Genomic DNA, 14,817 nt, shown 5'->3' with positions numbered 1-14,817 from the left:
AAAATGTAATTTTTTAATTTTTTTCAAATATTATTTTTAATTTTTAATTTTTAGTTGAAGAATTTATATTTTGACTTTATTTATATGGGAATTAATTGATATTTTAATATTTATTTATGCTCCTTTTTAGTTTCAAAAACCAGAGCTTTTATTAGACTTACCTAAAAATAATTATGTTTCTCGTTCAATAAAATTAAATATGCTAAAATATATATTTTTTTAAAATTTTAATTATCAATAATGAGTGCATGCAAAAACTATTTTAAATTTTTAAACAGGTTTATGATTCAGCAACTCAATTAAACGCAATTTGAAATTCATAATTTTTTTTAAAGGGAATTAGCTCTCTAACCAATCACAATAATTTCGTTTTTAAAAAACAATAACATAAGAAAAAGTTAACTTAATAAGTAAAATTAATCAAGTAGAGATTAATTTATCTTGCAAATATATTATTTAATTAAAAATAAATATGTTTAATTTAAATTTGATTTGTATCTGAATCAAATTATTTTAAAGTTAGATTTATGACACCTGGCATCCGAACTTTAAAGAATTTCCTAATTTTATCATGTTTTATCTAACCTGTTTTTTGATTTATCGGATTTACAAATATAACAAATATAGATGTATAGGCCTAGGACAATTTCATTCAAAAAAATTACTTGAATAAAACACAAAGTGAATATAAATACAAACCAAAATAAAGACATTAAACATAACAAATATTTTGTTCTTTAAGAAAATAAAATTATTTTTGTTTTTTTAATTATAATTTTCATTTTATTTTATTATATATATATATATATATATATAATACAGTAAAAGTGAAAATAAATTAATATTAATTTATGAATAAAACTAAAAAAAAAATGAATCTAAAAGCCTCCAAAATTTTTGTGGCAGATGCAATTGGCCTTGCTTTCCCGCGGAGCTTTTAATTTTTTCTTTTGATTTGGGGTCTTCCCCCCTTCATTAAAAAAAGATAATCGTTAATTTGAAATTGTTTGGAATTCATATTGTAGCGAGGGTAATATCGTAAAAGCAGCAATACGCGTGGCCGCGTAGGCATCACGAAACCGTGTGGTAACAAAGTCGGTTTCCGTGGCTATAAATAAGCCCTTGGCCCCTTTTATTCTTCCTATTTGGCTGAGACGATTCAGATCTTAGGGTTTCTTCTTCTTTTCTTTCTGTGGAGCCCCATTGACCATAGCCGCCAGCCAGAGAGAGAAGAGAAGCCTTCGATCGTAGGTTTTCTTACCCTCCTTTCTCCCAAATCGGGCCTTTCCGCTTCTCGATTCGCTTCCGCAGCTGAGCGATCTGGAAAACCCAGAAAAGAACCAACCGAACGTTTTATATTTTTCGGATAATCAATCAATTGAAGATGTCTCGTTGCTTCCCTTTCCCCCCTCCTGGGTATAGGGCACGTGGCGAGGCCTTGATCAAATCGATTAAGGTTTGTTGAGCCGTTTCGATTTTGCGTTTGTGCTCAACTCTCTCTGCATGTTGTTTCTCTGCATAAAACTGCCACCCCCCCTTTTTGCGCTTGGGTTGTATATTAGTGCCAAACGCTGCCGTTTTAAATGTGTTTTGATCGAACCCTAGAACCCAGATTTGGCCATGTTGTGAGCAAAGATCTGTTGCCCCGCGGTCATTCTCTAAAACTTTTATAATATTATTTAGGGTTTTCTTTTGGGTAATTAGTAAACCGAAATTGTTTTGTGAGACCTAGAAAAAGGGTTTCGGTTTTTATAAGGATTTTATAATGCATGCAGTTCTTCCAAATCACTAACAATTGTTTTTAATAATTGGTGGGTGTTTTTCACCTATGTTGCCTAAAAAACCTGAAATGTTTTTTTTTAAACCAATAATCTCTGTTACGTAAATGGTGAATTCAAATATTGGATCGGTTTTTTGTAGTTAGGATCACGTTAGGTTATATAATCTGAGGTATAAAGATGCGAAATCATATGAAACTCGTTCATTTTGATTAGTGGGTGATTGGGTAATCTTCGATTTTCTCACTCATTGGTAGAAATGACTCAGGTTATTTTACTATTTTGTGGCATGTGATTGCTACTCTCTTGTATATATGAAATAAAATGTAAATAGTTATTGTTCTTGCAATTGTTGAAACGATTGTTCTTGACTACCAAAAGATTTGTAAATTGTAAAGAGATATGAAATAGCTCTAGTTCTTGAATTGCATGGTGAAGCAAAGATTGAAATGCTTGCATAGCATGTTTGTTTCTTTGGACTTCTTCCCTATCATCTATTTGAAAATGTTATTCTGGTGCTTTAAAGCTCCGAGAGGAGATGGAGAAAGCAGAGAAGGACCGGAGGGAGAAGAAGGAGAAGAAAAGGGAAAAGAAAGAGAGGAAAAGAGAGAAGAAGGAGAAGAAAGAGAGAAGGAAAGCGGAGAAAGAAAGGAAACTTAAAGACGGAGCAAGTGCCTGCCCTGGCACTGATGATGGCAAAAAGTTTAAGCTCATCAACGAACTAAAGGAAACCAAAGCAGATGGAAAATTGCAAAAGGGTGAAGACAGTGAGAATGAACAACATGAGAGGAGTGGAATTACAGAGGAACTTGACCTACCTGTCACTTCTGTGGAGCCTTGCTGCCTTTCTGACTGTACTCAAAGCAGTAAGAGAAAAAGGAGCTCCCCAGAATCAACTCATGATCATGGTGAGGAAGGTTTGAAACTAGTCATTTTATTGTATATTGTTGTGTTTGGGTTAACTTTGTATAAATCTAATTTGTACTTTCTGTGAAACAGGATCTGCTATTAAAATTCGACTTCCGTTGAGGAAGCATAGAGAACCTGAAGAATTGAAATCCAAATCAAAATTTCAAGCGGGGTGTTCTTCTGGAAGTGTGGGGGAAACTGCAAATTCCTTCACTAAAACTACACTTGGAAGTGATCGTCAGTCACAATGTCTCAGGATTACAGAGCTGAATCGGGTACTTGGAAACTCTGATTCAAGACATGGCAAAGCAATGCAGAATTCAGTTCATGGAGATGTTGTGGTCACTAAGAATACCATTGGAAGTAATCGTCAGTCACAATGTCACAGGACTACAGAGCCCAAACATGTTATTGGAAACTCCGGCAAAGTGATGCAGAATTCAGTTCATGGAGATGCTGCGGTCATTAAGAATACCATTGGAAGTGATCGTCAGTCACAATGTCTCAGGACCACAGAGCCCAAACGGGTTCTTGGAAACTCTGGCAAAGTGATGCAGAATTCAGTTCATGGAGATGCTGCGGTCATTAAGAATTCCATTGGAAGTGATTGTCAGTCACAATGTCTCGGGACCACAGTGCCCAAACGGGTTCTTGGGAACTCTGTCAAAGCGATGCAGGCAGTTCATGGAGATGCTGTGGTCACTAAAAAGAACCTTGGAAGTGATCAATACCTCAGGGTTACAGAACCGAAACGGGTTCTTGGAAATTCTGATTCTAGAAATGGCAAAGCAAAGCAGAATCCAGTTCATGGAGATGCCGTTGTCACTAAAAATACCTTTGGAAGTGATCATCAGTTGAAAAGTCTCGAGATTACAGAGCCCAAACGGATTCTTGGAAACTCTGATTCTAAACATTGCAAAGCGTTGCAGAATTTGGTTCCTGGAAGTCAAAAAGTTGAATCTTTGTACGAATCTTTGTTACAGATTCCACCACTAACGTATGATGGATTGGACTCGGTATATGATGATTGGTTATTTAGTTCTGAACCGAAAGAGTCAAGGCCCGTCTCGAAGAAACAGAAGTGTGATTCTGATGTCTTTCAGCTTTCAAATTCTATGTGGCCTCGTGCACAATACTTGCCTGAGGTCGAAGTATATGCGTTGCCATACGCAGTTCCGTTTTGATTCTTTTGGATTATTTTTTGACAATAGGTGGTAGTTTGATGAAAGTAGGGAGCTGTTCTGTGTTCTAATTGAGAACCGGTGGATGATTGTTTTTTTGAAAGAGAAAAACAATTACATGGCATATGGGCAAAGATTGCGTTAATATGTTCAAACATGATCGATGTAATTTTGTCATCCATACTTGGCGGTAGTAGTATTTGTAGAATGCACAGACATAAATATTATAGTAGTAAAACAGTTTTTTAGCAAGTGATTGCGATTATATTAAAATCATTCACAGTTTCACACCACTGAAATGGGTTGTGGGCCAAGGGAGCTGTGCAACGTAGCATGCAGTTTAAAATTGAATGTGATAAAAGTGTGAAACGTTTTATGGGGGTTGGATTAGTTGATAAAGAATTAAAGACTAGCTGATGAAACATGGTTTATCAAAAGGTAAAAATTCAATTGGGATAACTATTCAAAGTTTTACTGAAAGATTGGATTTACTACCATATGTTTGTTTTTCTTGAAACTTTCTTGAAAGTCAATTATTCAATCAAATGATACATGGACAAATACTACTTATAAAAATGTTTACCGCAAGCATATGCAATGGAGTCATAAAATGAAAGTCATTTGATCTACGGACAATATTTTTGTGGTAAAGACTGTTATTTCAAGCAGTCTAATTTAGGTCATCAACATTAAGGACTAAAAGTGTTAATTGAATTTTTTTTATAGAGATTTTGACCTATGGGATAGTAAACCTTAAAACTAATGGTTTAATAATGTATGAACTTTTACACTATTAATTAATTAGGCACCATAATACTAAAAGTCAGTTATCATTCATTTAATTTGTAATATAAGGTGATGAAGTATGATTTGAATTTCTGGTATTTATATTTAATGTCCGATGTACAAAATAAAAAATAAAATTTGTAAATTATAATCAAAGAACCGTGTTAAAAAAATATTTACATTTTCAATGCATGTAAATATAAAAAAATATTAAAAGAACTCACTAAAAGATAATTCAAACAAAAAAATTAAGAGAAAATTGATATCTAAATTAAAATTTGGTTACCAAAATTACACTTTTTTTTTTTTTTTTTTCAATTTCGTCAATCCATGGTGGTTTTACTTTATTATTGGAGTCAATCATCTTCACCTGCGATTCAATTCAACGTCTGAAGAGGAGGAGCGATCTGAGGTGAGGAAATTAAAAGAGCAATGCTAGCACAGGGATTCGAGGACGAAGAGAAATGGCTCGCCGAGGGGATCGCCGGCATTCAGCACAACGCATTCTTCATGCATCGCGCACTGGTATTCACTATTCTTCACCGCAGCACTTCCTAACCTAATTTCTCAATTCACAATTTGCTCTCTCTCGCAGGACGATAACAATCTCAGAGACGCTCTCAAATACTCCGCGCAGATGCTATCCGAGCTTCGAACTTCCAGGCTCTCACCTCACAAATACTACCAACTTTGTAAGTAAATACCTTATTCGTAAGCAAGTGATTGGACACAACTAGTTAATGTGCTGAAGTCAAGATTGAATCGTTTGGATAGTACCTGAGTTTAATCCTTGACTAAAACAATTCTTTGTTAGGCTTTACTTAACTTCCGGTGAAACTCCGATTAGTCAGAGTCATTTTCCCCTTATGAATTGAAGGGTTAAGACCAGAAAAAAAAACCTTCTTTGCTGATTCCAACTTCTAAGCTCTCACTTCAATTATTCATTTCTATTTGGCGTTGTGCCTCAGATATGAGAGCCTTCGATGAGCTCAGGAGGTTGGAGATTTTCTTCAAAGACGAAAGCAGACACGGGGTTTCCATAGTTGATCTCTACGAGCTTGTTCAGCACGCTGGAAATATATTGCCTAGACTGTAAGCGTTTTTTGCGCCCAATTTTTTTTTTTTATTGTTGCTTACCAAATGCCAATGTTCCTGCTTATGATTTGAACTTAATTTACTGCCAGGTATCTCCTTTGCACGGTAGGATCTGTTTATCTCAGATGCAAGGATGCTCCAGTAAAGGATGTTCTTAAAGATCTAGTGGAGATGTGTCGTGCTGTTCAACATCCCATTCGTGGTCTATTTTTGAGGAGTTACCTTTCTCAAGTCAGTAAAGATAAGTTGCCTGATATTGGCTATGAATATGAAGAGGGGTAAGGTTGTTATTTGGTTGTTGATGAATTTATGTTTTTAAATGTCTTGTGCATCTTGTCATTTTAATTTAGAGTAATGTCGTTATATTCTCCAACAATTGTTCTTTAATTTAATAGTAGGTGGTAAATTAGAAAGTAACTGAAAAATAGCTTTTTTTTTGTTTTTAAATTTAATTCCTATGTGTCTTTGGTTTCAATTTTCAATTTGGAAAATTATATTTTGGTATTATGTTTGGACTGGGTGTACAAGCATTAAAGGAATGGAGATTGAAAGGTGCCTCTGTTGTCCTGCAGGGAATCTAATAGTGTGATGGACGCAGTTGAATTTGTTCTACAGAATTTCACAGAAATGAATAAGCTTTGGGTTCGGTTGCAGTTGCAGCATCAGGTTCGTTTAACTTCTTTAACTCTTTTCTAATCTTATTTTATGAGATGCATAGCACCACAGTACTTGCATGCCATAGCCATAGAGGTAAAAATAAATCATGAGAACATGATTTCTGGCCATGCAGGTGTTATGGTGCTTGTGAATCATGCTTAATCTTTGGCTATCCTGAGCTGTGGCCTTCAATTGCTCTTTCTGGTCTGCAGGGACCTGCTCAGATAAGGGAGAAGAGGGAAAAAGAAAGGAACGAGCTTCGTGATCTTGTAATATAAAAATATGATACTATGTCCTGATGAAGCAATGTGTTATACGTTTTGATAGATATATGTGATTTCCTTTTCTGAAATTATTAGGTGGGGAAAAATCTACATGTTCTGAGTCAAATAGAGGGCGTGGACCTTGAGATGTACAAAGACACCGTCCTTCCTAGTGTCTTAGAGCAGGTCTAATAAAGTACATTTTCTCCCCAAAATATAATTTTTCTCTTATTGTAACCCTTGATGTTATATTGTCTCTCAGCTGTTTAAATTGGCTTGAGCAGGTTGTCAATTGTAAAGATGAGCTTGCCCAATTTTATCTTATGGAGTGCATAATCCAGGTTTTTCCAGATGAGTACCATTTGCAGACACTTGAGACTTTGTTAGGTGCTTGCCCTCAATTGCAGGTGGGTAAATTAGATTGGAAATAGATGACCTCTTTTGTGCTTGGGATTTTAAAAATTATACTAGTGGTGACTGGTCAACCTTGTAGAGGCCTAATATACTTGAGTTTAACTTTGTTGTTATTATATTGATTCCTTCTTAAGGGTTTTGTTTTACAAGTATGTGAAGCTCTATGACTTATGAATTGCTGATCATACATTTGGTTGCTCATGAATTTAGGCTATTTGGAATGGTGACCACTGACCTATTCAATTAGATTTTCAAACACCTTGGATTTGGTGCATAAAAAAATTGCACATGATATGCTTAATCACGTGTGGACAATTGGACATACTTAGAGTGTATTTAAATTAAGAGATTCTAGGAGTCAATGTAATTTTTAAGACTAATAAAATAAAATATCTTGATTGGATACTGAACCGGTGAATTTTAAAATCTGTAAGCATTTTGATTGAGTGTAATAAAACAGAGATTTTGGAATTCTGCCTATTGAAGTGGATTTTCAAAAATTCGTCAAGAACTGACTGCACTGTCTTCTTTCTTTCATACTCCTTTAAGCTTCATTGTACATCGTTTATTTTGTACTTATCTCAACTATCATAGTTTATGGCTTCAAGCTATTATTAATTCACATGGTCAACGAATCATCAGACATTTGCTATGCCCACCAATCATTTGACAACATTCCTAGTCCAGATATGGAAGCTGTAAAATTATTTACTTATAATCATTGTCATTGTCATTTTTGATAATTATTTGGTTGACTTTGTTATTAACCAATCATTGTTTTGTTATGGATGTTGATGTAAATTGTTTGATGAGATGCTTGAGAGACATGAGCGTCATGGACAACAATATTGGATGGGTATACAAGGAATGATAATTTTGGTGCAGCTTCTATCTAATCTTCTTCATGGAGGGAATTTCAATTTCACTTCTTGTTACCCAGATACATCATTTTTCAAATGAAGAAAATTAAATTGACAAAATTTGATTTTCTGTATTTTAATTTCTGAAAATTTAAAATTCTCCATCCAAACGCAACCCAGTTTTATTTTTTGTTTCTTAATTGTATCTAGCTGGTGGTAGGTTTCCTTGCAGATGACCAAGAAATTTACTGGATGGCAGTGGTTCACCCATGTGACTTTCTTTTAGAATATATGTGGGGATTCTATTATAAGTGAAGAGTGAAGCAACAGAAAAACTTCTCATAGATCAATTCTGTTCTATTTTTCTCTGATTTTCTTAAAGCTGAAAGCCATTTTTATCTCCCCTATGACTGACTTGATTTATTTGCAGCCCACAGTAGACATCAAGACAGTGTTATCTCAGTTAATGGACAGGTTGTCAAATTATGCTGCCTCTAGTACTGAAGTAAGTTGTATGCACCTTTTGTCAAAAATTAAGCTTCCACGTGTTGTTGATATCATTTCTGCCTCAGGTATTGCCCGAATTTCTGCAAGTGGAAGCATTTACCAAATTAAGCACAGCAATTGGCAGGGTAAACCAGATTTCTTTCAGTTTGCAACTTTTACTCATACTTATTTTGGGAGAACTATAGAAAAGGATGTCCTGATAAAGTTATGGACAATGAACGAACTAAATGTGGTGCTGTTGTCCAAAGGCTGTTACCCCTTCATGATAAATATTTCCCTTTGATAATTTAGTACATGTAGTGATACCTCTTTACATTGTTTTAGTATGGATTTCTGTACTAGCCTTTCTTTTCCTTGTTTTAATTTTTTTTATGAATTCATATGTCAGAAGTTGTATAAGTTGGTAGTGCACTGTTAAAAGTGTTTTGAATTAAAGGTTAATCTTCATGGTTGTGCTAGGCTGCTAGGTGTAACTTATAAATCTGAGGCTATATAACAAGGCCATATTGATTCTTTTTTGGTGCATATTTTAAAAATTTCTTTGTGGATCCAACGGCCTTTACTTGGTAGTTGATCTTCTGTGTAAAAGGAAAAGTCCTTTTCAACTTTCTACGAGAAAAACCAAATAGTGGTTATAGTCATTTGATTTGATAGGAAGAAAAGTACAGAGAAACAAAGGAATGATATCCCATTATCCCTTCTTTGTGCCTTCTAAATACTAGTTATACCTTATTGTATGGACTATGGAGCTGCAATCCAATACCATATAAACTGCATTTGGTTGGTTGCAGGTGATAGAAGCACAAGTTGACATGCCTATTGTGGGAGCAATAGCTTTGCATGTTTCTCTTCTTACATTTACTCTCCGTGTTCATCCAGATCGACTTGATTATGTGGACCAAGTACTGGTATGTTACTTTCAAACATCACAACCTTTTTATGAGATGTGGTATGGACATGAATTGCATTTTAGCTAAGCTGCATCATTTCTGGAATTTGTACAGGGATCATGTGTCAAGAAGCTTTATGGAAAACCAAAGCTTGATGACAATAGAGCAACAAAGCAAGTTGTTGCACTTTTAAGTGCTCCACTTGATAAATACAATGATATTGTGACTGCCCTGACACTTTCCAATTATCCTCGTGTAATGGATCATCTTGATCATGAAACAAATAAAGTTATGGCCATGGTTATTATCCAAAGCATTATGAAGAATAACACTTGCATCTGTACTGCCGATAAGGTATGTTAGTTTGCTTATGGCTCAACATAACAACTTTATCTCTATGTAACAGTGTTCAATATGCCTTTGAAGGTTGAAGTTTTATTTGAACTAATCAAAGGGCTTATAATGGACTTGGATGGAACAACTGTGGATGAGGTGTGCCTGAGTATTTATTATCTTGGGATTTTGTTTATAAAGATATGATTGTTCTCTGTGACCTGTTATTTTTGAATTATTTATTTAACATTTCTTTATATGTCAAAGCAATAAATAATCTATTATTATTCCCTACATAAATATAATATTTTCTCAAGATCATCCTATTTTAAATATTTTTCCATCTTATACACAGGTTGATGAAGAAGATTTCAATGAGGAGCAAAACTCTGTTGCTCGCCTCATACACATGTTTCATAATGATGAATCAGAGGAAATGTTTAAGGTAACGATAAGTGTGTTCATAGTCAAATTGAATTGCACTGGTGTTTCTCTATTAAGTGCTTCATATAACACAACTCATTGACCTTCAGATAATATGTACCGTAACGAAGCATATTATGAGCGGAGGACCAAGGCGCTTACCTTTTACAGTTCCCTCCTTGATATTTTCTGCACTAAGGGTATCTTTCTTCCTTGACGATGATATTCTTTCAATGTTTTATCTCCAGTATCTTTAACATGCTTCTTGAGTTGAGTTTTATATGATGGTTGTCTGAAAATTATATGAATGGACTTGCCTGGTCTTGTCAGGTCCATATTCCACTATAAAGCTACCGATGGTGATCCTATGAACCATGTACACCAGAGATTTGAGACTAAGTATATATGTAAAACTACAAATACTTACAATAATTGTACAGTTATATCTTGAGGTCTTATATTTATGATTTAATAGCCTCATATTATTTTGAAACCTTGTGGCGGCTTCAATGGCGATGCATATTCTTACCCATTAGATTTATAAAAATCCTAATAGTTTTCTACTTCCAATTGGATACTTGATAGCTGGGGCAACAAGGTCTGAAAATATTTACTTAAATTGTATGAAACTGTAATTGGGGGTTTACTTATTGAGATTTGAGAATGATATGTTGGAATGAATAACTCTTTCTTTTTTGCCTTTTTGAATCATATTTTGCTGCAGTTGATCAGGCAATTGCAAGGGCAGGATGGAGATATAGTGGGAGAAGAAGTTCCTACAACACCAAAAAAAATATTTCAGCTTTTAAATGAGGTGATTTAAAAATTTATAATCGAAGTGGAGTGGAGGTCTGGGGTAGAATAATTGTCTCTCTTTATTAGTACAAGTGTACAACTCTAAAATATTTTTTGTTAAACTATCACAGAATAATTTTATCTGGTTTTAGCTGACTACTGTGTAGCATATATTAATTATCAAGTCATTTATGATATTTATGCAATGGACAAATAATGTTACCATAATGTGATGGACAAATAATAGTTATTTTGTTACAGGTAATTGAAGCTCTTTCTTCTGTGTCATCTCCTGAACTGGCCCTGAAACTGTATCTGCAATGTGCTGAGGTATGCTTCACTCTGCAAACTTGAATGATCTAATTGGTTTTGCCTTTGTTTCTCCTCCCTATATTTCCAAACAACTCTGAGAAGAACCAGAAAAGGGGATTTACAAATGAAGTTGTGGCTTGCAAACTTTCTCTCTGCCACCCAAACGTATTTAAAGGGCATCCCCCCCCCCCCCCCCCCCCCCTCCCCAATTTAAATTGAATGATTTTTAAGGGCTATGCTCACACTGGCTGGCTATAGTCATACAACCATGAATTTTAATATTTTCCTGACATTGTAGAGACTCTTTATCCTGATTATTACAAATCTCTCATTTCACAACTGTTTCAGTAATTTTTTTTCTCACTTTTATTATTAATATCAGGCTGCTAATGACTGTGACCTTGAGCCTGTTGCTTATGAATTTTTCACTCAGGCATTTGTATTATATGAAGAAGAAATTGCGGTAATTATTAATAAAAACAGTTCACTTTAACATTTTCTTAACATGACTAAGAAATGGCCGTACTAATCTGTCTCTGTTTATAATGGTTTTAGGACTCCAAAGCCCAGGTAACTGCAATACATTTAATTATTGGGTCTCTTCAGAGAATGAACATCTTTGGCGTCGAGAACAGGGATACATTAACACACAAGGCCACAGGGGTATAGTCTGGTTACTTGTTTTCCTTTTTTTGGCCCCTATCCTTTTCCTTTTAAGAGTTTGTTTGGATGAGGGGTGATGATGGGAATGGAATAATCCTTCTTACTTGGAGGTTTAAAATTTTTTAGAGGGAAAGGGAATACCAGGGCAATCATTCAACTTCTGCTCCTAAGGTACTTAAAATAGTAAACAAGGATTAGGTTGAAATGTTACAATTATAATAAACCTTTCCTTTCCCATTCCCATCACTAATCACTCATACATGGGAGGATTGGGGAAGGCAACCAGTTCCATCCCCGCCTTCCCAACTTAGTTAAAAAATTCAGTATACGTCAGCCATGTGATTAGTTTTCTTAAGACCCGGACCATTATACAAAAGGATTGTGGCAAATGTTATTAATCTCTTTCTATGTATTCATGCCAAGCCTAACATGATGCTCTATCTTTTCACAGTATTCAGCAAAGCTTTTGAAGAAACCTGATCAGTGCCGAGCAGTTTATGCATGCTCTCATCTCTTTTGGGTTGATGATCAAGATGGTATTAAAGATGGAGAAAGGTATGCTGGTAACTGCTCAAATTGGTTTAACTAGGATGATTATATCGGTTTCATGCATCTTTGCCTCTTACTTATGTTTTCTGAAATAATGATCTTCTTTCGACAATATGGAATCAAGTTTCATAAAGTATTTATGCTTCTGCATCATAAAAAAAAAACTTCGTACCCCATTGCCCAGAGGCTCTTCGCTATGCGAAGGTATGGGGGAGGGATGTTGTACGCAGCCTTACCCTTGCATATGCAAAGAGGCTGTTTCCGGATTCGAACCTATGACCAACAAGTCACCAAGGCACAACTTTACCGCTGCACCAGGGTTCGCCCTCTATGCTTCTGCATCATGATTTATCAAATGTAATTATGGCTCTGCATAATTGATGCACATGTTTAGAATTGCTTAAATTAATTTGGGGTAGAACTTTACTGTATGCTGAACAGTCTTCAAATTGTCATCTTTCGTCTTTTCTGTTTCTTTCTCTTGGGGTGGGGCTGTTGACTGTTTGATTACAGGGTATTGCTTTGCCTTAAGCGTGCTTTGAGGATTGCAAATGCTGCTCAACAAATGGCCAATGCAGCAAGGGGTAGCAGTGGTCCAGTGACGCTCTTTGTTGAAATACTGAACAAGTTGGTTACCTTTTGCTATAAAACTACTTGTTATACTATCTTCATGACTTTCTTACTTACGGATGAGAGTGGGTTCCAGGTACATTTACTATTTTGAGAAAGGAAACCCGCAGATCACTAGTTCTACTATCCAAGGGCTTATAGAATTGATCATGACCGAGATGCAGAGTGACTCTGCATCAGCTCTTCCAGCTTCAGATGCCTTTTTTACCGGCACATTGAGGTACATCCAATTCCAAAAACAGAAGGGCGGTATGCTGGGTGAAAAATATGATCCCATCAAGGTCTCAATCCCTGCCTAACATATCCAAGACACCCAAATGTGAACTTGTATGAAAAGCCAAGCATGTTGTTGTGAGTGTTCATCTTCATCTTAAAAAACAAAAAAGGTTTATCAGTGTTCACTACTCGTGCATTATAAAATGTTTGCAGTGGCATCAAGTTTATTTTGAAGTGAATAATTTTAAATCTTCCTACAAATTCTTCTACTTGCTAAATGAAGAAGTAATTGAAAGTATTTTATACGGCAAGATATTAAATGTACTCACATCTTCATTTAATACTTCTGTTGGGAAGATTAGTAGGAGGATAAAGTATATAACATCACTCTTAATGTACAATTAGCATGTGCAGTTTAATTAAAACTGCATGAATTGAATGTTCATTACTCTTGCATTTACATGTTTGCAGTGGCGTCAAGGTCATTATAAAGCACGATTGGCATTTGCATTTAATGTTTTATCAAAGCCATATAAATTGGATGTTCCCACACTCATCAAAGCTTTTTGAGGTGTCCATTCCTTCCTGAAATTGCATTTTATCATTCCTAATCATGGTTTCTATCGCACCACAAAAGCCCATCCATTGGTCACATCCTTCAATTGAGACAAAATTCTGGTAACTTAAACAGGCAAAACCCACAAAAATCATGGACGGAATAAGAATTTAGGGCTCTGAATACTATCACATTCACATAGGCAGGTAGTACTTCTCGTCAATTGCTTACATAAAACAAGAAATACTCGATTACTCGCATAGGATGAAATGTGATAGGGTGGGTCACCCATAAATCTTGTGATATTAAAGCCTTTAACATGTTGTCCAAACTAAATAGAGGATATAGGGAAGATAAAGGTTAGCATGCAACGGCCTGTCTGTGTCCTTTTAATTTCTGTTTCAAGATCACAACGATTGAACAGGCTCTGTGCCTTTTTGTTTCTTTTTTCTTTGGTGGTTGAAGAACCACTTTAACGGCAATATCAAAGGGGGCTTTTACATTCGGTTGTCACAATAACACATGCACGTCCACGCTAACGACCTGAAACAACACAACTTATAAATGTTAAAAAAGTGATGCCCAACAGAACTATGCTGCTTTTGGGCAAGAGCACCAATCAACTTTTTTAATTCTTCTCCCTTCAAGAGTGAACAAGTATTTACCTGAAGATGAAATAACTTCAAACAGCAAACCCCTTCTCCCAATAAAAAAGAAAAGTACGAAAATTAGGTATTGTTTGGTTCAAATTTTTTAGGTTCTCGTTTTCTTAAAAATGAAAAGTCCCCTAATTTGCTTTAGAGAAGCTCCTTCTTTTAAGGCTTTTATTCATTAATCAAATTTAAATAAAGCTTAATTATTTAGTTCCCAAATTATTTTAAAAGATTCAATTTAATCTCTTAATTTTTAAAAGATTTAATTTAATCATCAATTTTTTTTAAATACACTTCTTTGGTCCTTTTCACCCAATCAGATTGCGATTGTGAATTTGTGTGATTTT

The 14,817-nt window shown here is 35.1% G+C and overlaps 2 protein-coding genes across 3 annotated transcripts; both read left to right on the top strand.

Moving 5' to 3' along the window:
* Positions 1-1,137: 1,137 nt before the first annotated feature.
* On the top strand, positions 1,138-4,120 carry LOC100777835 (reticulocyte binding protein 2 homolog b). 2 transcript variants are annotated; one of them, XM_003544978.5, is made up of 3 exons: positions 1,138-1,456; positions 2,305-2,686; positions 2,778-4,120. In XM_003544978.5, the coding sequence occupies exons 1-3, from the start codon at positions 1,385-1,387 to the stop codon at positions 3,869-3,871; spliced, it is 1,548 nt and encodes a 515-aa protein (XP_003545026.1). In that variant the 5' UTR covers positions 1,138-1,384; the 3' UTR covers positions 3,872-4,120. The 2 variants fall into 2 exon arrangements, with proteins under 2 accessions (XP_003545026.1, XP_006596541.1); XM_006596478.4 differs by having other exon boundaries at positions 2,305-2,695.
* Positions 4,121-5,001: 881 nt separating this feature from the next.
* Positions 5,002-13,446, top strand: LOC100778365 (vacuolar protein sorting-associated protein 35B). Its single transcript, XM_003544979.5, has 22 exons — positions 5,002-5,179; positions 5,250-5,346; positions 5,623-5,746; positions 5,839-6,027; positions 6,322-6,415; positions 6,619-6,675; positions 6,766-6,855; positions 6,954-7,076; positions 8,374-8,448; positions 8,516-8,575; positions 9,242-9,358; positions 9,455-9,694; positions 9,767-9,832; positions 10,029-10,118; positions 10,207-10,296; positions 10,821-10,910; positions 11,153-11,221; positions 11,586-11,666; positions 11,759-11,866; positions 12,318-12,421; positions 12,929-13,042; positions 13,122-13,446. Exons 1-22 carry the CDS (start codon positions 5,087-5,089, stop codon positions 13,342-13,344), a joined length of 2,394 nt encoding a protein of 797 aa, XP_003545027.1. The 5' UTR covers positions 5,002-5,086; the 3' UTR covers positions 13,345-13,446.
* The last annotated feature ends 1,371 nt before the right edge of the window (positions 13,447-14,817 follow it).

The sequence above is a fragment of the Glycine max genome, chromosome 14, assembly GCF_000004515.6.
Source record: "Glycine max cultivar Williams 82 chromosome 14, Glycine_max_v4.0, whole genome shotgun sequence".
In the NCBI taxonomy this organism is placed as follows: domain Eukaryota; kingdom Viridiplantae; phylum Streptophyta; class Magnoliopsida; order Fabales; family Fabaceae; genus Glycine; species Glycine max.
Note: the sequence above shows the minus strand (reverse complement) of the source record. Positions and strands in the feature narration are given on the sequence as shown.

What these genes read in the sequence shown, in the direction of transcription:
- LOC100777835 (XM_006596478.4), top strand. Translation starts at nt 1,385, where the DNA reads ATGTCTCGTTGCTTCCCTTTCCCCCCTCCTGGGTATAGGGCACGTGGC. An exon ending in CCTTGATCAAATCGATTAAG is followed by an intron (nt 1,457 to 2,304) that starts GTTTGTTGAGCC and finishes GGTGCTTTAAAG; the next exon opens with CTCCGAGAGGAGATGGAGAA. An exon ending in TCATGATCATGGTGAGGAAG is followed by an intron (nt 2,696 to 2,777) that starts GTTTGAAACTAG and finishes TCTGTGAAACAG; the next exon opens with GATCTGCTATTAAAATTCGA.
- LOC100778365 (XM_003544979.5), top strand. Translation starts at nt 5,087, where the DNA reads ATGCTAGCACAGGGATTCGAGGACGAAGAGAAATGGCTCGCCGAGGGG. An exon ending in TCTTCATGCATCGCGCACTG is followed by an intron (nt 5,180 to 5,249) that starts GTATTCACTATT and finishes TCTCTCTCGCAG; the next exon opens with GACGATAACAATCTCAGAGA. An exon ending in TAACACACAAGGCCACAGGG is followed by an intron (nt 11,867 to 12,317) that starts GTATAGTCTGGT and finishes ATCTTTTCACAG; the next exon opens with TATTCAGCAAAGCTTTTGAA.